Source organism: Perissodus microlepis, chromosome 5 (genome assembly GCF_051167445.1).
Source record: "Perissodus microlepis isolate ML-2025 ecotype Zambia chromosome 5, ASM5116744v1, whole genome shotgun sequence".
NCBI lineage: Eukaryota > Metazoa > Chordata > Actinopteri > Cichliformes > Cichlidae > Perissodus > Perissodus microlepis.
The window spans coordinates 1298916-1324689 of NC_140465.1; the positions used below are offsets into that span (position 1 = coordinate 1298916).

Sequence of the window (25774 nt, forward strand, 5' to 3'; positions counted from 1 at the left end):
CATGCCATCCCATCATTTATTTTTCAACAGGACAATGACCCCAAACACACCTCCAAGCTGTGTAAGGGCTACTTGACCAAGAAAACGAGTGATGGAGGCCTGGCCTCCACAGTCACCTGACCTAAACTAAATGGAGATGGTTTTGGATGAGATGGAGCGCAGAGTGAAGGCAAAAGGACCCAACAAGTGCTCAGCATCTCTGGGAACTGCTTCAAGACTGTTGGAAACCATTTCAGGTGACGACTCATGAAGCTCATGGAGAGAATGCGAAGAGTGTGCAAAGCAGTAATCAAGACAAAGGGTGGCTATTACGAAGAATCTAACATATAAAACATATTTTGAAGTATTTCACACTATTTGGGTTTACTACATTAAAAAAATTGATGCCTTCAGTGAGAATCTACAATGTCATGAAATTAAAGAAAAAACATTAAAAGAAAAAAATCTTTTGACTGGCAGTGTACATGTTAAAGTTGGGCACTCTGAATGTTTGCTTAATCATTCTTACCAAGCATTATAGGCCTCAGACAAGATCTGAGCTGTGTGCCATTGTTTGTATTCCCTGTAGGTACAAACAATCCCAGCACTTAACCACAGATGCCCCAAATCACAGTAAAAGGTCAGGAGGTCAGTTATTAGAATGACTTCATTACTCAACTACATTTCTCATTCAAGATATTAATTGGACTTTTTTTTGGACTTTTTATATCTTTAATTAAAATTAAAGATGACTTATTGGTAAAAAAGGCATTGATAAACTCTGCACTTTGTATCACTGTAAATGTCATGATCCTGGGTCTTTTGACCCAGCGTTTTGTTTTTTCTATTATTGTGATTTGGTTCTGTTCTTCCTCAGTTTAGTGTTTATTCTTTTCTGCCCGTGTATTCCTGTGTCAAGTCCGCATTTCTTAGTCTGTGTCCTTGCATGTGTAAGTTCCTGTTTTATTGTGAAGGTCTGCGTCTTATGTGAGTGTTTTCAGTTTGCCTCCCTTGTCTCGTCATGTTAATCACTCCCAGCTGTGTCCCCCACCTGTGTGTAATCTCCCTGTGTTTCTCTGAGTGTATTTAAGTCATGTCTTCTGTCATAGTAGTTGCTGGTTCGTCTGCGCCTCTCCGTCCGTCATCCCGCGTATTTCACTGTGCCTCCCTGCATCTTTGTTTCTGGTTAGTTTTGCCCAGTTTAGGTTTTCCTGTTTCACGTTCACCCTCGCCATTTCTGTTTGTATCTACATTTGTTTATTAGACTCACTTGTACCAGAGCTGCCGTCAGTGTTGGGAAGGTTACTTTTAAAATGTATTCCATTACAGATTACAAAATACATGCCCCAAAATGTATTCTGTAACGTATTCCGTTACATTACTCGGTGAGAGTAACGTATTCTGAATACTTTGGATTACTTAATATATTATCATGCTGTTTACAACTACGTGAATGGACTATTGCTGTGATTTATTACTGTTACTGAAGGTCCGCGGCTCCGAACCGTAGTAAAAGGGCCTCTGGCTAATACGGCGGGTTCCGTGTCGGGCTCGTAGCCGAAAAATAGCTTTACTTTGTTTTCTGGGTCAACTTTGCTTGCGAGAGACAGAGAGAGGCGTTGACAGGCTGCTCCAACGGAACTTATTGTTTCGGAGGAAAACACGAACACAGTGTACAGTCGAGTCTTAATAGCTTACTTACAACTGGGCTCGTCAGGCACTCTTCTTGGCTGCAGTGGTTATTATTATATTTACATGCTTCCAGCTCCCGTTTTTGCTCGATGACAACTCGTACTTTTCCTTTTTCTCCCTCCCTCGCTCACAGACACATTACGGATATGGCAGTCCATTCTCCCTGCAGCACGGACTACACTGCCTATGATGCTACATTCTTTAGAGCTATACCTGTAGCATTCTGCCTATTAGCTTAGCACAACAACAAAAAGGCGCTCTCTCACCCAGGAAACATGCACAGAGAGAGCGTCACCCTGTAACCATGGCAACCGTAACGCTGCCGCCTAGAACAACAGAACATAGCTGTCAAACAAAACCCAATCAGTCCTGACCCGCCACAATATGAAACAGGGAAGTACCGCCGTGTAATCCATTTATTAAATACCACCTTTTTAAGGGGAGGAAACGACGATCGCGCCACCAGCGCGCCACCCCACAGCCGGACGTTCGGACTTCTGAATCGCCGGCTGTGGTGAGTGAGGACTCTTTTTCTGTTTTGGACTATGGAACTGTTTATTCCGGGGCTGTGGTTTGTGTGGCAGATACCAATGTGACCAGCTATTCACCTGCTCAGCAGCCGTCAGCTCAGCTAGCTACCCAGCCTCAAGCTCGTTTAGCCGCCCAGCCACAAGCTCATTTAGCTGCCCAGCCACAAGCTCGTTTAGCTGCCCAGCAGCCACCTTCAGCTCAGTTAGCTGCCCAGCAGCCACCTTCAGCTCAGTTAGCTGCCCAGCAGCCACATTCAGCTCAGTTAGCTTCCCAGCAGCCACCTTCAGCTCAGTTAGCTGCCCAGCAGCCACCTTAAGCTCAGTCTCCAGTGTCACCGCTACCCGTCGCTCAGTCTTCAGTGTCACTGGCCTCACACATTCATTCAATGCAGGGAGAGAATCACATTATAACCTTTGGTGTATTTCATGAACTGGCTACTATAGAAACTGTAACTTCCTTCAGGGCCTCCCCAGAGGCAGGGTATCAGCCCTTAGCTGACTCTGGACCCCTGAGGGTTAAGCAGCCCCCAGAGAACTACACCGTGTCAGCGCTGTCTGGGCAGAGCCAGTGCTCAGCACAGCGCCCATTGCCTTCGTGTTGGCCAGAGGACTCCGTGCCTGCTGGCTTTGTGATAGCCTCCGCTGGAGGGTCCAAGGGACCGCTCCGGCCTTCGTCTCCTGTCTCTTCTGGAGGGTCCGATGGACCGCTCCGGCCTTCGTCTCCTGTCTCCACTGAAGGGTCCGAGGGACCACTCTGGCCTTCGTCTCCTGTCTCTGCTGGAGGGTCCGAGGGACCGCTACGGCCTTCGTCTCCTGTCTCCGCTGGAGGGTCCAAGGGGCCCGTCCGGCCTTCGTCTCCTGTCGTCGCTGGAGGGTCCAAGGGATCCGTCCAGCCTGCAGCGCCACCACCTGCGGCTGCCACGCCGTCACCTGCAGCGCCACCGTCTCCGGCTTCCATGCCGTCGCCTGCAGCGCCACCAACTCCGGCTTTCACGCCGTCTGGTCCAGCTTCAGAGTCTTCATCCTCGTCTGGTCCAGCTTCAGAGTCTTCATCCTCGTTTGGTCCAGCTTCAGAGTCTTCATCCTCGTCTGGTCCAGCTTCATCATCCTCGCCTGCAGCAGCCTCTTCTTCAGCTTCTGCCTCGCCTGGTCCAGCCTCCATGTCTCCGCCCTCAGCGTCGCCTGGTCCAGCCTCCGTGTCTCCGCCCTCAGCGTCGCCTGGTCCTGCCTCCGTGTCTTCGCCTTCAGCGTCACCTGGTCCGGCCTCCGTGTCCTAAATCATTCACACACGGCTTGCCCTGGCAACCCGTGACAGTAAACAAAAATGGCTGGATGTCGAGTCTTTTTACCTTCTCTCAGATGTAATTATATTTTTGGTAATTCCACGCCGGTGGAAACCCAAACAAAACACACATTAAGAGGCTCTAATGTCTGTGTCTCAGTCTCACGGCCCATGTTACCTCTACTTGCGGCCGCATAATGACCTGACGAAATATTTTCAAAAATTATTATTCAAAAAACGATTTAATATGAAGGCAACAGGCAGAGTGTTACAGGCATCACCCTAAAGAATGTAGCCTGATGGGCAGTGTAGTCCGTGCTGCAGGGAGAATGGACTGCCATACCCGTTATGTGTCTGTGAGCGAGGGAGGGAGAAAAAGGAAGTGGAAAAGTACGAGTTGTCACCGAGCAGAAACGGCAGCTGGAAGCATGTAAATATAATAACAACCACTGCAGCCAAAAAGAGTGCCTGACGAGCCCAGTTGTAAGTAAACTATTAAGACTCGACTGTACACCGTGTTCGTGTTTTCCTCTGAAACAATAAGTTCTGTTGCAGCAGCCTTTCAACGCCTCTCTCTGTCTCTCGCTAGCAAAGTTGACCCAGACAACAAAGTAAAGCTAGTTTTCAGCTACGAGCCCGACACGGAACCCACCGTATTAGCCAGAGGTCCCTTTACTACGGTTCGGAGCCGCGGACCTGTTTTATATACGCGCCGAATAGTTTTCTATACGAGATCGCTGCAAAAAGTGCAGCCTTACCTATGTCCACCTACTGTTACTCATTTATATTAAGATTTTAACATCTAGTTGGTGTTGGTATGGAGAGTAACCTTCAGTAATAGTAATAAATCACACAGCAATAGTACATTCATGTAGTTGTAAAAAGCATGACAATATATTAAGTAATCCAAAGTATTCAGAATATGTTACTCTGATTGAGTAACATAACGGAATATGTTACAAAATACATTTTGGAGCATGTAATGTGTAATCTGTAGTGGAATACATTTTAAAAGTAACCTTCCCAACACTGGTTATATACATGGATGGTAAAGACAGCATAACCCTTTCTTGGCAAAATAAGAGCGCATTGCAATGATTTCCATCTAATTGTCTTGGTTTGACTATCATTATGAGTTGAGAGAATTTCACAAGGACTAGATATTCGTTATCGCAGGTCCTTCCTCCCAGCAGCTGTTAGACTTTGTAACCATCACTGCTCACAACAAACACAATAAATCGTTTACATCCCTGCTGGCATTTGCACAGTTTTTCCATTTTCTTTAAAAGTATGTTGTTGTTGTTTTAAGCACAAATATACAGCACATTTATTACATTTAAAAAATTATCTGATTATGCTATTTTTAATAACTGTACAGTCTCTTACTTCTTGTTTTTAATTTAATATTCTTCACTTTTTTTGCATGCTCCATCTGCCTGTCACTTTACTGCTGGAACACCTGAATTTCCCCAGTGAGGGACAATAAAGGATATTTCTATTCTATTCTAGTCCTTGTATTACCACTTACTCCATTAGCTATCTACTTATCCTTTTGTTAACATGTAATTTTGGTCTGAAGATGTGATAAGTGTGCCTGACAGATATATTGTTCACTTATCTCCAATCAGAAAATTGAATCTAAATAAGATTCTCTTTTCACGACCTTTTTTCCTATTAGTGCCGAGTATGATGTAGGGGACTGCACAGTGAAAGTCTTGTCATAGATGTTCTTTAATTAAATGAAAGTCTCTTTTCTTACCCAGATTATGCATTAGCAGGTTGCTTTATCACTGACAGCAGGGCTCCCCTCCTGCTTTGCTAAGATTTTTATGAAAGGGTGTAGGTGGGTGTAGTAGAAAGGACCGGCAGCACACAGTGTCACAAGTACATGCATGTCTTTATTTTATATATATATATATATATATATATATATATAAAATAATAATAATAATAATAATAGATTCCTTGCTATTACTGCCCCTAGTATGAATTTCAGAAGTGGACCATTGGGATTGGTAAGGAAATACACATATTATAGAAAAATGCAGCCAGTTCATTTAAATAATGGTCATCAGTGTACCAGGAGCAAATAAGTGGGTGAAAACAAACCAATGAAACTTGCTAACCAAAGTAATAAGGGTTAATAATGCATATTATTATTTCTGTCTTTCTGTGCTGAAACAGAAAGGAAATTCAGATCAGTGAGCAGCAGCTGAGGGATCACTGACTTCCCAACAATACAACAGATGCTCTTATATCAGGATCAGTGTGTGGATCAATGTGTAAATTTGAGTGATCTTTGGATCAATCCAACAACACAGGAGGAACGCATTATTTATTCAAAGGAGGGCTGATTTATTATAAATTATTCCACTAAAAATGTAAAAAAAAAAAAAAAAGAATATAAACTGAATTCTAAGTGTTACCGTTGACATGTTGCAGAACATATACTTACTGTCAGATCCTGAACCACACATGCATTAATGAAGTTGTTACTGTGCCACCTTAAACGTACACATCAGGCTGCTCCAGCTTATTTAAGTCATTATTACATATTGTGGGATTCAGAAATTGATTGAACACATTATACATGTCTCCGAGTTAATATCAGTATATTAATGGACATTTTCACTGGTATGTAACAATATTAGACAGCATAAAAAGAAAGTGGCTTTGTGTGTGTGCTCTGTTCAAAAAAGACTTTTTCATTGTTGAAACCCATGAGTCACCATGAAACCTATTCTGGCTGTTTGTAATAAACAATAAAAAGACGTATCTTTCACTGCCTACAATTCTCCACTTTAACTTCAGTTAAGTTCAGCTCTGTTTTATCAGACTAGCAGTATTAATGAGGACCAGAAATATGTGGAGCTCAGCTCTGAACGTGCACTCAGAGAATAGCTAAGCCGAGGTTTGGCCCTGTGTTTGTACACTACCACAACTACACAACTACCACATCTGGAGCAAACAAAGTTAAACTCAGCAGTAAATCTTATGCCACAGTACATCCCACTTATCATTAATCAACAAATACTCAAATACCTACAAATCAACACAGAAAATAGAACCAAACAAAATATGAGAAAATTACAGCTGGAAAATTGCCTTTGAGTTACAAACCAGACTCTGGTAGAACCCACAAAAAGAGGGTTCTGCCTGGGACAGACCATAAATACAGCCAGTGAACAGAAGCTTTGTTTAGTGTGATGTTACTGACAACCTGCTGCACCTGCATTTCTTCCAGGCCTGTCAGTCAGTTACACATGGCGACTCTACGCTTCGGACAGCATCTCATCAAGCTCTCGGCTGTGTTCCTGCAGACTGAGCTGTCCTTCGCACTGGTCAACAGGAAGCCTGTGGTGCCTGGACGTATCTTTTCATTACTTACAGGTTAGAGGTGTTTAGCTTTGTGTGCTGCAGTGCGGGTTTGTTTCTTAACACCTTGCAGAGCCTTCTTTCCCTGGGGCTGTCCACACACTTTGTTGTGTTAGCTTTATTAGAGCGATGGACAAAGACACTGCTTTTTCTTTTTTTTCTGTGAAAAAGGTGCCTTTACGGCTTGCACCACAACATTAATGAAAATGATTTTAATCCAGACAACTGGCACTCCTCATGTAAAGTTTTACAATTTTACTTAATTACAGTAACAAAGTATTTTTCAAAGTATTTGTACTGTGCTCCTTCCCACCTCTGAGTATGACACCAGTATGCATGTCTGAAACATCCACACAAGTCTCTTTAAGCATGTCCCTGTCTGTAGAGTCGTAACATTACTGCAAGCAGAGCACAGACTGTCACGGTCCTGGGACTGCGAACCAGTGTTTTGAGTTTTGTACTATCATTGATCTTTAATTTCATCATAAGTTTTCACAGCTGGTCTCTTGATTTTGGTTTGCAGTACAGAGGTCCCTCGCTATAACGTGGTTCACCTTTCGCAGCCTCGCTGTCTTGTGGATTTATTTTTTTTGTGCAATTTTGCATGCTTTTGTTGTTTGTTTGTTTTTTACAGCGCATTGTGTTCTGCATCCTGATTGGCTGTGGAGCATTGTCAATCAATCTCCTCCATGCCGTGTCTCTTGTACAGTACAGGATGCGTTCAGGTTGTCAAATTTACATAAATCTGTGATTGCTAGCAGTGTGATTCTGAAGTGCTGTACTGTATGTTTGTAAGTTTTCTCCCCAACAAACAACAATGTTGACGAATCGTTTTGCACTGTCTAAGGCAACCGTGGGGCCCTTTGGTTTCATTCTATAATACTGGACTACAAAAACTTTACGGTTTGAACTTTGAGTTTAAACATGAGAGAAAAATTTGAAAATGTTCATGCCTGTCTGAGAAAAGTGTATAAAGTGTGTAATGAGGGGTTTTACAGCCTTAAAACATCTATAATAATTGTAAAAAAATTAAGTTGGCTACTTCGTGGATTTCACCTATCGCGGGTTATTTTTAGAATGTAACTCCCGCGATACACGAGGGACCGCTGTATTTCTAGCTCCCTAGTTCTTTGGTGATTTCTAGTCTTTTGGTTTCTGTCTCTGTGTTCCATGTTAGCTCTGTCTCCCCTTGTCAAGTCTGCGTCTCTGTGTTATGTTTCCTGTTTTACTTTGTCCTATGTTCATGTTTTCAGTTTTGCTTCCCCTTGGTCTCATCATGGTTGATTACTCCCAGCTGTGCTCTCCTCCTGTGTCATTCCCCTGCTATCCCTCTGTGTATTTAAGCCCTGTGCTCGTTTGTCTGCATGCCATCCTGTGTATCATCCTCTGTATTTATGTCTGTATGTATTTATGGCTCCTCGTTCCCGGCATTCTGGTTTTTGTAATGTTTTCTACTTTCCTTGTGTTCTTTTGTTAGTTTCTACCAGTTTGGGTTTTGTTAGTTTAAGTCCCCACCATGCTCTGCTTCTGCATTATGTCCTGCACTATAAATAAACTCCCTCAATGCTACGCTGTCATCAGTGCCTGCCCTTGGGTCGGGGCAGTTAAAAAGCATGGTTCCATGACAGTTACTTCTGAGTACCAATCCTGTAAATCGTTGCATTTTACATTTTCTAATTTATCTCAATGAAGAATTTGGCCACTTTCAGACTAGCCTCACTAATCTGAAATTCTGAAAGTAGAAATTCTGGAATAAAAACAATATTTTGTATTTGTTCACTTAAAACTGGATCATAAATGAATTTTTACAGTTTGCCTGAGTTGTCAGTAGCTGTTCAGTGTGCAAGGTGATGAGCAGAAGGTACTTGAAAGTACATCAGGTGGAAATGGCTATCGTACATGAAGCCACTGGGCATCTCCAACTTTCAGTTGATGCTTTGAATTAGCGTGTTAGCATTCTATCTTTAATTGCTGACTTCCTGTTCATTAGCTGTCAATAGCAGATGCACTTCTGAGTGCTTTCACCTAATATTTTAGACTTATAAATGAATATGAAACCTATTTCGATTCAGTATAGAACCCTGTAAAAAATAAACATGAGTATTCTCTTCGTTCCTGTCCTTATGAGACAAACATGGTGGTGTTGTTCTGCAGAATCTGATAATATAAAACTGTGTGTAAGGGTTTGTACACTAGTATTGTAAAACTGAACATAGTATAGCCATTAACAGTCACTCATCCATGCCGAAAGTATGCTATTTAATTTCTGTCTTAGCATGAAAGAAACAGCAAACACACAAGGAGTAGAGATAGAGGTAGATGAGTTAACTACCCAAGGTTGACCTACCAAAGCTACAGACACAAGAGAGGTGAAGAAACATGGAGACGAGTCTTAGGGGTGATCTGTGACAGAAGGATAGCAGCAAGAGAGAAAAGAAAGGTTTACAAGATGGCAGTGAGAGCTGCTGTCATGTATGGTTTGTATGTATGTATCGATTTCCCGATTCGAATCGATTTTAGTTTGAATAATGCGATATTAATTCAATTTTTAAATATAGATGTTACTCAGAATATTATGACATATAGATTTGATAATTTCATAATATATAGCTATCTATGGATGGTTCCACACAAACTTAATTAATTATTTAACAATACAGGAAACCAGCATGTAAAGGTTGTAATTTCACTGGTGGAAGAATGAGTCACAGTAGACTGACAAAGAAATATTAATGGACCAAAGGACAAAACACAGAGAAATGGACACAGTACCAGGAAGAGATAAACACAGAGACAAGAACTAAAGACAGGAACTTGACAAGACAGAGAACACAGAGACATGACAACGGAGACTTGAGTAGAGAGACTGAAGGTAAACAAACGTGGAGAGACTCATGACAGGACACGGAGGTGAGAGTAGGACAGAGTGGACACAAATGGGAACTAACACCAAAAGGAACAAAGAACTAAAGATAATTAATTCAGAAAAACATAAATGATTTCCTACTTTCAAAGAAAGTCCTGAACAGAAATGCAAAATGTTGGAATCAAAGACCCAAGGTCACTGTTAGCACTCCGTGCCAGATTGTCCCGAGGAGTCGTGAAAACAGGATGGCTAGTTGATGGTGAGGAGAAAGCATAGTCTTAGGACTATGAAGCCCCTGGTTCATGTGTCTAATTGTAGCGGCGCTACCTTACGTGTTCGTGTCCAGGCTCGGTGGTAGCATTGCAGGTGGCGGTGGTAGACGGTGGGAACTGTGGGCTCATCTCATGTCCACGAAACAGCAGGGGTTGATATCCTAGAGAGGCTGGGATTCAAGTTTGGTGGTGTTCTTGCAAACTATGTGTGAGCACACACAGCATTTTCATTTTGGTCCTCTGTGAGGTGACTTAGCACGGGTTTCTCCTCCATCACTCTCCTTCCACAAATAGAGTGATAGAGAGGTACACAAGAACAGTGTACCTCTAACACTGGCAAATACTCCCAACTCTATACAGTCCTTGTAAAAAGAAAGTACACCCTCCGTCAGTTTCGTGTACCACTACGTAATAATATTAATATGGCAAGTTGGAAAAATAGGTAAATCAGATGAACAATACAGCATGACATAAGATACATATGACTCAATGCCATTATTCAGTATAAAAAAATAACTTAAAAAGAATCAAGAAATTGCACTTGATTGCAAATCTTGTCTCATCTTGTCTCAGAGAAAGTGCAAAAATTCAAATAGCTACATTTTAATTCTAGGGCCTCATTAAGCATGTTACACATTCATACCACAAATTTAATTAGTAAAAGACTGAAGTGGCTTATTTGGAAGGCTTTTCCAAATGACAGCCTTAGCTCAGAGCTACATCTAAAAAAACACAAGACCTTTAAATCAATGGCCCTCGTTCACTAATAGTGCATATACACAAATGCGTTACATAAATAGCGCATGTGAATGTTACACTCAAGTCCAGACCTCAATCTCATTGAAATTCTGTGACCTGTAGAAAGCTGTGCATAAACAAATGTCCACAAACCTCAATGCGCTGTGGCAATATCATAAAAAGAGTGGACCACAGTGACAATGACCACTGATAATCACTGATAGTCCTCTTTGGGTCATGCCTATAGGACTTGACCCTTCTCTTTTCCATGTCCCCCCTGTTAAATAGCAGGACAAAATAGAGCAGGTTAATTAGACAAGTGCAATTCAAGTGATTTGATTATTGTGTAATTTTTAATTAGATGCACCGATCAAGACGGGAGCTGCCGCAGTGGGTGTGGCTGGTAAAATGCCAGGCCTGCAACGCTACTCAGGGCTGCTGGTTTTTATCAGAGTAGGCATATTCTAGATGTCCAGAATATAGAGTCACGTAGGACTGGAAGTCCTCTCAGCTCTGTCCAAGCTCTGCACTGCCTACGGGGTAATACTCATAGGATCAGAGAATGGACTTATTATCCAGATTTGCTGTATTGGATCGGCCTTGTAGTTTTTCCACACATTGCTTTTGTGTTTCAGTTTAGTTTTAGTTAAGTTGATAATGACGAGGTAGGATATTTCATGGATTTGTTGCTGATTTTTTTTTTTGTAAGACCTGGTAATGACGAGACAGTTTTCAGAATGATATTTGAAACCTTAGATGTGAATAAGAGCATACTGTTTTTGTTTTTTTACCATGACTGTACACTTTGAGCCCAATCATCACCCATGCTGGTTTTGAATTATAAAAAATTCCGAATACCATATGATCCCGGCCGTTTAGTCTGTTCAGCTAGAACTGCCTCTGACTCCACCCAACAGGGAAGCAATGGCCTCTTATACTGATTGTATGAAAACAGCTTGACTTCAAAAGCCACCAATGTCGTACAGAAGCTGCAGGAAATGTCAAGATAATTTGACAGCATTTGAAAAACTTATGCAGTGTTTTATTTATGTGTGTGTGTGTGTGTGTGTGTGTGTGTGTATACTGACACAGCTAATACAGCTTCTTTTCTTTCTGACTGACTTAATTGATTGATTTATGTATTTATTGTTTGCTATTTATTTCAAAAGTGTGAAATGGATCCAAAGATTTGGTTTAAAATGTGTCAGAAAAAAATAAAATTAATTATGCAGGCGGCCTTGGTGAGCTGTGGAGCACAGTGCAGCGACTGATTATCTGTCCTGAGGCTTGTCTGATCTTGTCAGCAGTCTAGTTACGCTATCTGCAAAGATACATACACATGTCACAAAGTTTTACAGGGTAGAGTAAAATGTCAGTCATTTGAGCTACTTGTATATATTAGATATATATTAATTAATTAATTAATTAATTAAAATTATTTATGTAACCCACCTAAAATTTGCCTCATGAAAATTAACTGCTGTCCCCAAAGAATGTCAGTAGGTGGCACTATGGGATTGTTTAGTGCTTGCAAACTTGAGTTGTTATAGCGAAGGAGAACAACGCTAAGGCTACGTATGCTGGTCGGACCAACTTTCCTAGAGTTTTCCTTTAATCCTTGTTTAATTTATTTATTTACCAGAGAGCAGAGGAAGGGAAAATATGCACCACTACAGCCAAGACCTTCCACTTGCGTTGCGTTAGCCTATGGGAAACTGTTGAAGTTCTTTCCCCAGTTTTTAATGTGCTTTGCGTAATATCTCAGCGCTTGACAACTACATGTGAAAAGTAGCTGCTGAGGGAGTCTCCTGTTTTATAGCTGGAAGCCCGTGGTTGTTGCTGGTAATTGTTCCAACCTTTATGTGCTTAGCCAGTTTACAGTGGTTTTTTGTGGAACGTGGATCAACACAGCACAATGCAAAAATCTGCTAGCAATTCATGGATAGCAACAGAAAAAAAGGTCATATTTTAAGAGCTTTACATAGGGTTCTGCTAGATTTTTTAGGCAGCTTTCTCTGTCAAAGTTTTCGCTCTACTTTTGTAACACATACTGAAATTTGAAATCTTTCACTGTTTATGACACATTCACAAAGGCCTTGTTGGTACATGCATTTATTGTGTTTAGCAATATATAGAAATTAGTCAAGCAATGTCTGTGCTTGCTGATCATCACATTTGTAATGTCCAGTCATTTATACACTGCACAGCATAAAAAAGTTGTTGAGTTTTGTTTACATACAGTCTGCCGTTATAGTCAATATGTATATATTAGTGCACATATAACTGAAAAAATATGACCATTTTCATATCTATGCCAGGCACAGAGGTATTTATATATATAAATCTACTTTAAATAAAGCAAGCAAGACTGCTTGCAACCATTTGTTCTGTTTGCTCCTTAGTTTAGTTTTTGCAGTTTGTCAGTGTGAGTTCAACACTTTTCAACTCGTTTGACTGAAACAAAACTGTGACTTCCGTTCACAGACACGTGCCATCGAAAACTTCCGCAGAAGTCAGTGTGCCATATGACTGCATTAGCAATAAATTTAATAACGCTCTATATGAACAGTTACACACTATATAGAACAACTTTATAGGATTATATTTGTTCGCAGATGTTGGCAGCTATCAGCGAATAGTTATCAGCTATTTTGAAACAAAAAAAGACTTTTTATCCATAACAGCAAATGAACTGTACAACAGAAAATGCAAATGCTATTTATGGTCTCCTCACAACTGTCAGGGTTTCTGGGTCGTTGACCCAGTATTTTCAGTTCACGTTCACTGTTTATCTACTGCCTGTTCCACTTCCTGTTTTATTGTGTTAGCCTTGGTATGTGTGCATTATGTTCAGTCCTCTTCCCATTTATCATTAGTTCATTATGTTCAGCTGTTCACTCACCTGTCTCCAATCGTTGTCATTGTTAGTCATGTATTTAAGCCCTCTCTTCCCTTCAGCCCTTGTCGTGTCATTGATGTTATGTTGTCGTCTCCGCCTGCGTTCAGCCAGCCAGCCATTCAGTCTTTCCGTCAGTCCTTCAGTCAGTCGTCCAGCCAGCCAGCCAGCCATTTTCTACCTCTGTTCTGTTCATCCACTCCTTATAATAAACCTTCACCAGTCTTCACCTACCTGCGAGTCCTGCGTTTGGGTTCCTTCTCCCTCGCCTCCACACAACGCCTGACAACAACAATGATAAGAAAAATAAACTGGCCAATATGGCATGTTTGTTAATACAGAGACACACATGTTAATGTGATCTCTGGTCTCCCACTCAGAGACACAGGTCTCCCAGTGTCCAGCATTCAGAGGCTACCTGAGGACTCATGTGAGAGAAAATCTGCTTACACAGATATGTAGAGCCAAACACTGTCAATAAGGCCTCTGCAATGTTCTGAAGACAGTTAACCCTTTAAGAACTACCATAGAACCAAGTCCGCCAGAGCTTACTTTATATTTTTACATGCTGTAGTGCCATTTTTGGGAGCATTTCAAGTTGCTATACATCAATACAACCATTATAACCCAGATTTTTATAATATGTATGCATTAAGTCCATAGTAACTACATAAATTGCAAAAAAGTGCAATAAACTACAAAAAAATTGAAAATCGTTTTTGTTTTTTAAACATATATTTCTAGTTAGAGAAATTTAAGAGGCTTATCCCTCAAAACTGTAAATACAAAAAAGTTGCACAAAATAGTTTCCCACCACAGGAAATGTATTTTAAGTGTCTTCATAGTTTTATTTTTGAGATACACCAATTTTTATATACTACAGGAAAAACGAAAAACAATCCTATGATGCAAATTTGCAAAGAAAACAGCACGTGCATCAAAATAAACTATTTCCAGCAGTGCAATTCGAGTTCTAAGCATCCCAGAAACTATTCAGAAAAGTATGAAGTCAAACATGACATAAAAACACCAGTATAGGCTTTTAAGGCCTACAAGTAAAAAACTACAAAAATGACGTCACTTCCGGGCAGGAAATGGCGGACATGCAATCGTTCGCGCTGACGGCTTTTTCAACGTAGGAAGTGTTATGAACAGCTGATTGGACCGGCAAAGCGTGTTTCTGGAATATTATGTTTTTGTTCCTGCAAGCGCTTTTTATGCAGTTTTTGCAAAGCTATATGTGGAAGGAAACCGTGACCTAGCACAAGCTGATGGCATAAGATGTAAGTAGAACTCCTCCGGTTTCATATGCAAAAAAATGATTGCGCTAGCTTACGCGGTTCCAGTTCTACAGGGATCTAAAAATAGTTATGCAAAACGGAGCGTGCCCGCTCCGACCGGCTTTAAAGGGTTAAACTTGTCAGGTAGTGATGTCCAGCAGGTGAAAATGCAGCTCCATGAACACACACAGCTGTGGATTCCAGCTGCATTCGTAGTTCTGCAAACTTTGACCCCACAGAGTCGAGCTTTTCAGTTCAATCAGCTGCATTGCGATGTCCTCTGTGTCCAGCCAGTTAATGCGAGACAAATCCAGCTGACAAACCTTTCTGGTTTGATCCGAAAAGAAAACATTGGTCCAAACACCTGAAAGTCCCAAAAACACATTGTGAATTCTGTCTCTGGATGTATCCGTGGCGCTGATGCTGTGCTGAGCGGACAGCTCTATGGGCTCAAAATGTGGTCATAAATATTTTGTACTTGCAGTTCAAAAAAGCGCCCCTCCGACAGCCAAACCCATCTGTTCTCTGATTGGATTGTTACATTTGTGATTGACATGACATTGACCAATCAGATGAAAGGAAGAAAAATAGGGTCAAAAGTCGTACTTGTAACTTGCAGGGTTTTTTTGGGGCTAAGTCCACACACAAATCTTTTTTACACATACAAATCTTTTTTACACACACACAAATTCTTTTTACACATACAAATCTTTTTTACAAGTGCAAAATATTTATGACCACATTTTGAGCCCATACAGCTCCTGAAGCATTTGAAGTGTCGGAATGTGGAAATTTCAACATCGCTCGAAAAAACTGCCAGCTAGCAACGTCCCTCTCACGGGTAAGTGATTTTTAGCCAATTACAAGTTGAATCTGGTAGTTGGGGTTGTTAGCTATACCGTCATTAAGAAGCGGCACAACTAATGTGTCTGCGAGCTAATTTGCAATGTGCACCGCTGGCCCGGCCATTTATTTTTTAATGCACCTTTTCAGATTAACTCACTGCGTGTCGTGCCCAGGGCTGGACTGGGACAAAAAATGGGCCCGGGCATTTTGACTAGAGACCGGCCCCCCAGGTATTAAAGCCATAAAGCCTTTGAATGAAAACAGACGCTGTTGTGACAGTGATGTACAGTCTTGTTGGTATATGTATGATTTCTATACATTTTACATCAGATAAAAACTTTGGTTGTAAGATTCAGATAATTATTTATTAAAAGCGAGACATTTTAAATGAGAATAAGAAAGAAAAGTATTTCTTTGTGCCCCCCTCTCCCTGTTAATGCCCTACCTGGCCCCCCTGGCAAAACTTTGCTAGACCCGCCCCTGCACAGTTACCAGCTGTCAGCTACTTAGAAAAGGATCCTGGTGTTATTTGTCTCTCAGAAACAGTTCATAACTTCCCTTCAACTCATTCATGTCACCTAAAAGGTAAACCTGTTTCTCCATCACCTGTTCAGCTCTGATGATTCAGTAAGGACATCTCCTGGTTTCACCTTCATGTTTCCCTCTCACCACGTATCCAAACCGACATCATGACCAGCAGCTTTACAGCTGTGGCTCCAGCAAACATCAGCTGATACTAGATATTAATATTAAATAAATTCTAACAACAGCTGATCAAGCTTAAACGTGCTGCTGTTGTTTAGCGCGACATCCGCTGGTTTCCTCTTTCTGGCGCAAAGTGGGCGATAAACAAACAAGAGAGAAAAGCCGATCAGCTGATCATTGATCAGATTCATGATTGAAGTAGAAACAGGAGAGGGAGGGGGGAGAATGAGAGAAGAAGAGGCAGCTGTGCAGCATAAAGATGCAAAATAACTCCAGCTTTGTGTATTTTTTCATTCTAGCTGAAGTACGGGACAAACTGCGTCCCTACTCAGCTCAATACAAAACGCGTAATATTTTCTCTGAATACGAGATGATACTGTTTTTTACGGGACGGTTGGCAACTCTACTAACTAACCTTATGAATAAAACAAAGTTCACTATCAGTAACATCACAGCACCCACCCAGCAGTATAGAAACTCTGTCATGCTAGCTAGTACATGGTGGTGAGTTATTGTAACTAAAATGTCAGCACAACGAAAATAAACTCCACCTAAACTTGGTTCATATCTGACCCAGATAGACTACAGGTCATAACTTCTTACCTGAAGTTCAGTTCACCTGACACTCGGACCGGCGGCCGCCTCGGGTCTCTGCTCCTCCTGCCTCCCCTTTCCCTCATCCACCTGCTGGCCTCTGTGGAAGCTCCGCCATAGCCACCACCAAACAACTGAGTCATCTGGCCAATCCACCACCTCTCATTGTTCATACTGTTACAAAAAAAATATAACAAAATCATCGGCCCATAAAAACAAAAAAATCACCATCGGGCCCGATGGCCAGTCCAGCTATGGTCGTGCCATCAGTTAACCCTTCACGTGGCACGTGTGCCCAGGGGTGCCGTCCCCTGGTCTACTTTATTCAAGTAGCAGGAAAGTTATCACTTTTACAAAGTGCAAACACTTGCGACTGGATGACATTGCTGTTCCTCAAAACAAGTGATTATTTGTGTGAATGCTGTTCCTTATGTTCCTATTTTTTATTTCACTTTACCTTTTGAAAAGTAATGCTATATTTATTACTCTGTAGGGGTTAATCTCTTGTGTAAGCTCCTATGTGTTTGATTGATTTTTTTTTATTATTATTTATTAATTTTTATCTTTCCCAAAAAATCCCTGCACATGCTCAGAAAAGAAAAAGAAATTGATAAAAGACTTTCTTAAACCAAAGAATAGGAGCAGTAATGAGGCCTACATTTTCTCCAAATCAAAGTATTGGAATGGTATATGACAGAGTAATGCCATCCAGAGTAAGAATCTGCTTAGATACCATATTTCTAAGATTTTCAGGGCCGAGTACAATAACCTCAGTTTGATCTGAATTAAGAAGCAGAAAGTTAGCGGCCATCCAGGTCTTTATGTCTTTAAGACATTCCTGCAGTTTAACTCATTGGTGTGTGTTATCTGGCTTCATGGACAGATATCAGAAACAGCTCACATGCACACGATGATCTCTGAAACAGCTCAGGTTTGAAACCCTATTGTTTCTTCCAAAATCATCTGGGGCTTCACTCTGGGCAGTAGGACTGTAAACACAAGCGATTGGTGAAGAATTCGACTTCTGAGAGTGTGCTGAAAGAAAAACTTTTAGTAGGCTTGTAAAACTGGACTTTTCAAGATTTAAAGAACAAAAAGTTGTCAGAGATGCAGAAATGACAGTGAACAAGAAAAATCAGCTTTCTGGAGATAAAACAAAACAAAACAAAACGAGAGCACCATGAGAGCGCAAACCCCCCTGAAGCTGTACTTAAATTATGTTTTTAATCATAAGATCATGATGTCAGCCTGTTATGGCATCATTGTGACATCGTAGGGTGTCACATAAAAAAAAATCCAAACAGCTCTCTCCACGCCTATGACATATTACTAAATATGGTTTCTTAATTTTTTTTTCCAAGACTATGACTGTGACCTTGGGCACTAATAATGAAGGTCAGCATCAAATGCTTAGCCAACCTAGGTACCTCCAAGGCCTTTTGAAGAAAAAACAAGAAAACAAATGAATAAATAAAACTTCTAGCTGGTATGGAGGGTGGCAGGCTATGTCAGCTTGGCTAACTTTAGCAATCCTTGACTTCTTATGACTGACTCCATTCAACCTAATAAATCATTATCCCAGAAAGCATGTTTGAATGTAACACACGGCCAATGGCACATGATTCACATTCCTGGAGTTGAAAAATCATACAATTTTGAAGCCTTCAAGTTGCCTGGGAGCTGATCTGCAATGTGAAGCCATTTTGGAGCCTGTTACATTAGACTGAATCTGGTAGGAATATTAATTCAGCTTTCTTTTATACTTGTAAAAGCTGCAAATTAAAACTTTCTTTCATATTTCCACTTATTATTATTATTATTATTAATATTATTATTATTACTATTATTATTATTATTACTAGATGATATATATAAACATATATGTCATATATATATATATATATATATATATATATATATATATATATATATATATATATATATATATATGTACAGCTGCTAACAGTTGCTGTTGGTCTCTTGTTTACAACCGATGCAGAAGCAATCATACTTCAACCAGAAATATCCTTCAGTTCTGTTGGTAGCTATTCATTTCATATCAACACTACAAGTCACTAAATTTCGCTTAGATTTTGTGATCTCTGGTTCCCACATAATCTCTAGTTGGTTACAAGTTTGACCAGCTGTATATAATACTGAATGTATGATATCACCATACCAACATATATCAGTCTATCTACAGGGTGTGCCATTTATATGGATACACCGTAATAACATGGGAATGGTTGGTGATATTAAAGTCCTGTTTGTGGCACATTAGTATATGTGAGGGGGCAAACTCCTCAAGATGGGTGGTGACCATGGTGGCCATTTAGAAGTCGGCCATCTTGGATACAACTTTTGTTTTTCCAATAGGAAGAGGGCCATGTGACACATCAAACTTATTGGTAATGTCACAAGAAAAACAATGGTGTGCTTGGTTTCAACGTAACTTTATTCTTTCATGAGTTATTTACAAGTTTCTGACCACTTATAAAATGTGTTCAATGTGCTGCCCATTGTGTTGGATTGTCAATGCAACCCTCTTCTCCCACTCTTCACACACTGATAGCAACACCGCAGGAGAAATGCCAGCACAGGCATCCAGTATCCGTAGTTTCAGGTGCTGCACATCTCGTATCTTCACACCATAGACAATTGCCTTCAGATGACCCCAAAGATAAAAGTCTAAGGGGGTCAGATTGGGAGACCTTGGGGGCCATTCAACTGGCCCACGATGACCAATCCACTTTCCAGGAAACTGTTCATCTAGGAATGCTCGGACCTGCACCCATAATGTGGTGGTGCACCATCTTGCTGGAAAAACTCAGGGAACGTGCCAGCTTCAGTGCATAAAGAGAGAAACACATCATCATGTAGCAATTTCAAATATCCAGTGGCCTTGAGGTTTCCATTGATGAAGAATGGACCCACTATCGTTGTGCCCCATATACCACACCAAACCATCACTTTTGTTGTTCCAACAGTCTTGGAGGGATCCATCCAATGTCGGTTACCATCAGACCAATAGCGGTGGTTTTGTTTGTTAACTTCACCATTCACATAAACGTTTGCCTCATCACTGAACAAAATCTTCTGTGTGAACTGAGGGTCCTTTTCCAATTTTTGTTTTGCCCATTCTGCAAATTCTGTGCGCCGATCTGGGTCCTCGTTGAGATGCTGCAGTAGCTGGAGTTTGTAAGGGTGCCATTTGTGAGTAGCTAATATCCGCCGAAGGGAAGTTCGACTAATGCCGCTCTCCAGTGACATGCAGCGAGTGCTACGCTGTGGGCTCTTGCTGAATGAAGCTAGGACAGCCACTGATGTTTCTTCATTAGTCACAGTTTTCTTGCTTCCACATTTTGGCAAATCCAACACTGAACCAGCTTCACCAAACTTAGCAAGCAGTTTGCTAACTGTAGCATGGGAGATGGGTGGTCTCGTAGGGTGTCTTGCATTGAAATCTGCTGCAATGACCCGGTTACTGCGTTCACCAGATATCAACACAATTTCGATCCGCTCCTCACGTGTTAACCTCTTCGAAATGTCAATGGCTGTGAACAAAGAGAAACTTGTAAATAACTCATGAAAGAATGAAGTTACGTTGAAACCAAGCACACCATTGTTTTTCTTGTGACATTACCAATAAGTTTGATGTGTCACATGGCCCTCTTCCTATTGGAAAAACAAAAGTTGTATCCAAGATGGCCGACTTCTAAATGGCCACCATGGTCACCACCCATCTTGAGGAGTTTGCCCCCTCACATATACTAATGTGCCACAAACAGGACTTTAATATCACCAACCATTCCTATGTTATTACGGTGTATCCATATAAATGGCCCACCCTGTATATCAGTAAACCTATAACCCATCAAATCTTGTTAGGCTTAAATGTGTTTAAATGTTATGATACTGGGAGGTTTATGAACCTCCATATGTAAAGAGTTGGATGTGAGAGCAAATTAGATCTTATCCACCCTGTAGGATGGATTATATAATTATATTCCACCCTGGGGTTAACACAAGGGTGGAATACAATCAGCAAAGCAGAACAACCATGTTGCATTTTCATTGGGAGTTTTAAGGGGGCTCTACTTAGTGAATCGCACCAAAAAAGATTAAGGCACAACGTACTCTGGAGCTACTGAGATGTTCCATAATTAGTAGATAAATATGCAGGGATAATAAAATAACACTGCATTAGCACCTTACTCAGTCTTATAGCTTGTAATTTAAAATTGCACTCAGGAAAATATATGCCAAAAAAAAGTTACAGAACTTAATGGTTTTGTCTTTCAGCTCCGCATTTCAAGGTGATAGACTGTGTCACTGACAGAGGAGCTCAGAGATGAGATTTGAAATTGCATATCATATTAACATCTTATGCGTTACTACCACTTCTATTTTGAAGGGGTAATCAGTGTAATTTATGCAGGTGCAACTCTATCGAATGCTAATGCTCTTGTTTTTAAGTAATTTCAAAGTTCTTTTTTGAATAGCCAATAAGCTTTCAGTATTTGTGTGTAAAGGTGTGTGTGAGTGTGATTAGATTATTATATGAGCACGAGTTGGACATTTCAACCCCTCCAGCCTTCATAGATTCAAACCCTCCCAGCAAACTCAAATGACTGAAAACTGCCTTTGCTTTTCTTCCTGTTACAGCTGGTGTCTGGGGTAGCACACATGATAATGCATAATCTACATGCAGCCAGTGATATCATTCCCTTTTTTTTTTTTTTTTTTTTTGCCCTGTCCCGTTTGGCTCTTTTGCCATCAGAATTATTGTCTAAAGGCGAGGAAAGATGCCCAACGGATTTACTTTACCAAATTGACCATCCCAGCCTTGCCGTAATGGTCTATTTGATTCACCTTTTATTGTTTATTTTATTTATTTTTTTATTTTCACTTGCTAGATACGGGACAGACTTGAATGAGGAAAAGAAAAGGGAGAAAGGAAGAGGGGGAAAAACAGAGGAGAAGAGGGACGGGGATAAAGGGCAAAAAAAAACAAAAACCAACTAAATAAGCAGACAAAAAAAATACATATATCAATCACCTGGATCACCTGTTGGGAAAGAAAAAAGAAAGCAAGCAGAAGAAAATGAGAGCAATAGAATAAACAACATCATGATGATCTATGTGAATATAACAGTAAATACTAAATATTAAACATTATTGTGCAGCACGTAAGATCGACAGCGCACAGTGTGCTTTGAGGTAGGAGCCAAAAAGGGTGTAGTTTGTGTGTGTGAGCACCCGTGTGTACACCTGTGAGCATGGACGCGCTTGTTTTTAAAAGGTTCCTTCATGTAATGATCTGTTAGAGGGTGTGGGGGGGCCACAGCCCCGTCCACCAGGGCATGAAGCAGGTATGGAGGAGATCAAAACTCCAGACATCCAGAGGCCCTCAGAACACAAGAGACCAAGGAAGACCAACAGAGGGGCAGCCGCGCCACTGTCCCAGAAAGAGCTGAGGAGAGCCCCAGATGAGGGGTCACTCAGCAGCCATGGAGCAGAAGCCAGGGGGGGTTGCAGTGACGTGCCCGTGAGCTCCACCGGCAGCCAGCTGCGCCAGAGTGACCGAGCCCCAGGCCGAGAGGCCGAGGGCACCCCACCCCCGAAGTGGCCCGAGCGAGCCCCAGGCTCCAGGCCCCGACAAGCAGCCACCAAGGAGTGAGTCGGTGTGTACCTGGGCGCCCATCCCCGGACACAAAGAACCACCAACGCACCGATGTCTGTGATATCATTCCCAACAAAACTGTTGTGGCTAGCTCTGATACACAAATTAAGGTGAGAATGATTGATCATGGAGAATGATTGTTAGATTTGGCAAAACCACTTTTGGTTTTCAAGTCAGCATATGACATATCCTAACTCTACCATTTATGTGGTAAAAATGCTACACAATGACATACTTTTTATAATTGCCTATGAACGTAAACAGTTGAAAGAGAGTGTGACAAATACAGCTGCCACAAATTTTGCTTGTTTTTGGGAAAAGTGGTGGATAGGATGATGTTCTGAGACATATGAATCTAGAGACACCAGCAACCATAGTTGATTGTCTTCCAGGGGCCAGAGCAGGCGACATTGAGGGAAATTTAAAGCTGCTGTCTAAGGTTAAATGTAAATTCAGCAGAATTATAATTCACCAATGAGAATAATTACATCAGCAGAAATGACACCCGGTTACATAAATCGAAGGTGTCGCGTGTCCAGAATATTGAGGATGAGAACAAAACAACGATGGTCCAGGAGAGTTTGGTCAAACGATGATTTTAATGAACACACGTGTGGGGAGATGAACACCGTTACACAATCAGCGTCGATCTCCGCCCAAAAATACACAAGCAGTTGTTTTTATAACCTCAGGGTATTCTTACGCCCCCACATGCGTCAAGCAAATACATCACATACATAAGTTAAAACCACAAATGTTCTGTTTACAACTTTTGACACATTTGAAAAGAACATTCTCTTCGTCTCCAAGCCAGGCGCATCCGGTAGCTCATCTTGCTCTCGCTTATCTCTGGAACATCAGATGCATGCTCTGCAACAAACTATCACTTATGCACGCACAAAATGCAGTTGCTAGCTTGCAAAATATGTCTGAACTCTTACCTAGAAATTAATCTACCTACGATGTGTGGGTGTGTGTCTGACCTCAAATGCACTCTGTCTCACCTCGCCGACTCATGACCTCTCACCAGACAGAGCCACTCTCATATGTGTAACAACCTAACTGAAACTATATATGTAATATATTGAATAAATGCTTTAATCAAATGCCACCACTCAAAGCTTAATAAAAAGAATATAAACGAATACAAGATAATAATGAATAACATGGCATATGTGTCTTGTAAGCGTGTAGGCAATCCTTCCATAGCTCTAAGTCACTTTGCACAATAGATCGTCTGGACATAGCGCCGGACGAAGCTTCTGACCTTCAATTACTGACTGAGCTTTAACTCTTTAACCCTTTAAGAACTACCATAGAACCAAGTCCGCCAGAGCTTATATTATATTTTTACATGCTGTAGTGCCATTTTTGGGAGCATTTCAAGTTGCTATACATCAATACAACCATTATAGCCCAAATTGTAATAATATGTATGCATTAAGTCCATAGTAATTACATAAATTGCAAAAAAGTGCAATAAACTACAAAAAATTTGAAAATCGTTTTTGTTTTTTAAACATATATTTCTAGTTACAGAAATTTAAGAGGCTTATCCCTCAAAACTGTAAATACAAAAAAGTTGCACAAAATAGTTTACCACCACAGGAAATGTATTTTAAGTGTCTTCATAGTTTTATTTTTGAAATACACCAATTTTTATATACTGCAGGAAAAACGAAAATAAATATTATAGTGTTACCATATAACTTTGTTGTTTGCAAAACTTGTGCATAATTTTTAGAAATGTACAATTTCTATTTGCATTTGAAGTTATGAAAATGATTCGTTAAACATGTTTGTGGGTTTTACAGTAAAAAATATAACTTTTTTCTACTCGGATTTTGAATTTTTTGTCTGAATTTAGATCAACTGTGCTAATATAGTATACCAAAATGAAAAGGTAACTCAAATTTCAGATATTTGAGGTTGTGCTGAAAATAATGATACCAAACAAGGCAAGAAAAACACATTTTAAAGGTGAAATATAAAGGTAAAAGTAGTCAAAAACGGCCAATTATACCCTGGACCCCAGAGGGTTAAGTCAGAAGACTGTGATGGCAGAACATTATACTTCTCACTCTGCATCAATGCCTATATAACTCACTTCTATCATACTCACTGCAGTGTATATCCCCCCTGACGCTAATGCTAGGTTGGCCATGAAAGAACTTTCTGCAGCCATTAACAAACACCAGAATAAACACCCCGAGGCTGCTTTTATTGTTGCTGGCGACTTCAACCACACCAACTTAAAGACAGTCCTCCCCAGTTTCCACCAACATGTCTCCTGCCACACCAGAGGAGACAAGACTTTAGACCATGTTTATTCCAACTTGGCTGGAGCTTACAAAGCCACACCCCTCCCCCACATTGGACAATCGGACCCTCCCTGTTCCTCACACCTCGGTATTCACCACTCATCCAACGTGTGAAACCTGCTGTGAGGACAATTAAAGTGTGGCCAGAGGGGACAGACGCAGTGCTCCAGGACAGATTTAAAAACACAGACTGGAATATGTTCACCCACACAGACCTGGACCAGTACGCCTCATCTGTACTGGATTACATCTCCAAAACCACAGACAGTGTCACCACCCAGAAACGGATCATCATGTACCCCAACCAGAAGCCTTGGATGAACCGGGATGTTCGTCTCCTCCTGAAGGCCCGCAACATCGCCTTTAGGTCAGGAGATGCCTACAGTACAGCCAGGGCTAATCTAAAGAAGGGCATCAAAAAAGCCAAACACCATTACAAAAAGAAGGTAGAAGAACACTTCTCCAACTCCAACCCCCGACGCATGTGGCAAGGACTCCAGACCATCACAGACTACAGGACCACCAAACCCTCCCCCGCATCCTCTGATGTCTCCTTCCTCAACGAGCTCAACAACTTTTATGCTCGTTTTGAGCGAGGGAACCCCAAAAAAGAAAACCAAAGCAGACGTGACGCCAGACCACCAACCTCTGACTCTCTCCCCCACCGATGTAGGAGCGGTGCTGAGCAGGATCAATGTCCACAAGGCTGCAGGCC

At 41.1% G+C, this 25774-nt stretch overlaps 1 protein-coding gene across 2 annotated transcripts in view; it reads left to right on the top strand.

Moving 5' to 3' along the window:
- Positions 1 to 25774, top strand: part of fhit (fragile histidine triad diadenosine triphosphatase) — a 197418-nt gene that overhangs the window by 101426 nt on the left and 70218 nt on the right. For both annotated transcript variants that reach the window (XM_084927313.1, XM_084927314.1), the window contains one exon: positions 6728 to 6852. In XM_084927313.1, the coding sequence (XP_084783439.1) occupies positions 6728 to 6852 (125 nt within the window). The remainder of the gene's footprint in view (positions 1 to 6727; positions 6853 to 25774) is intronic.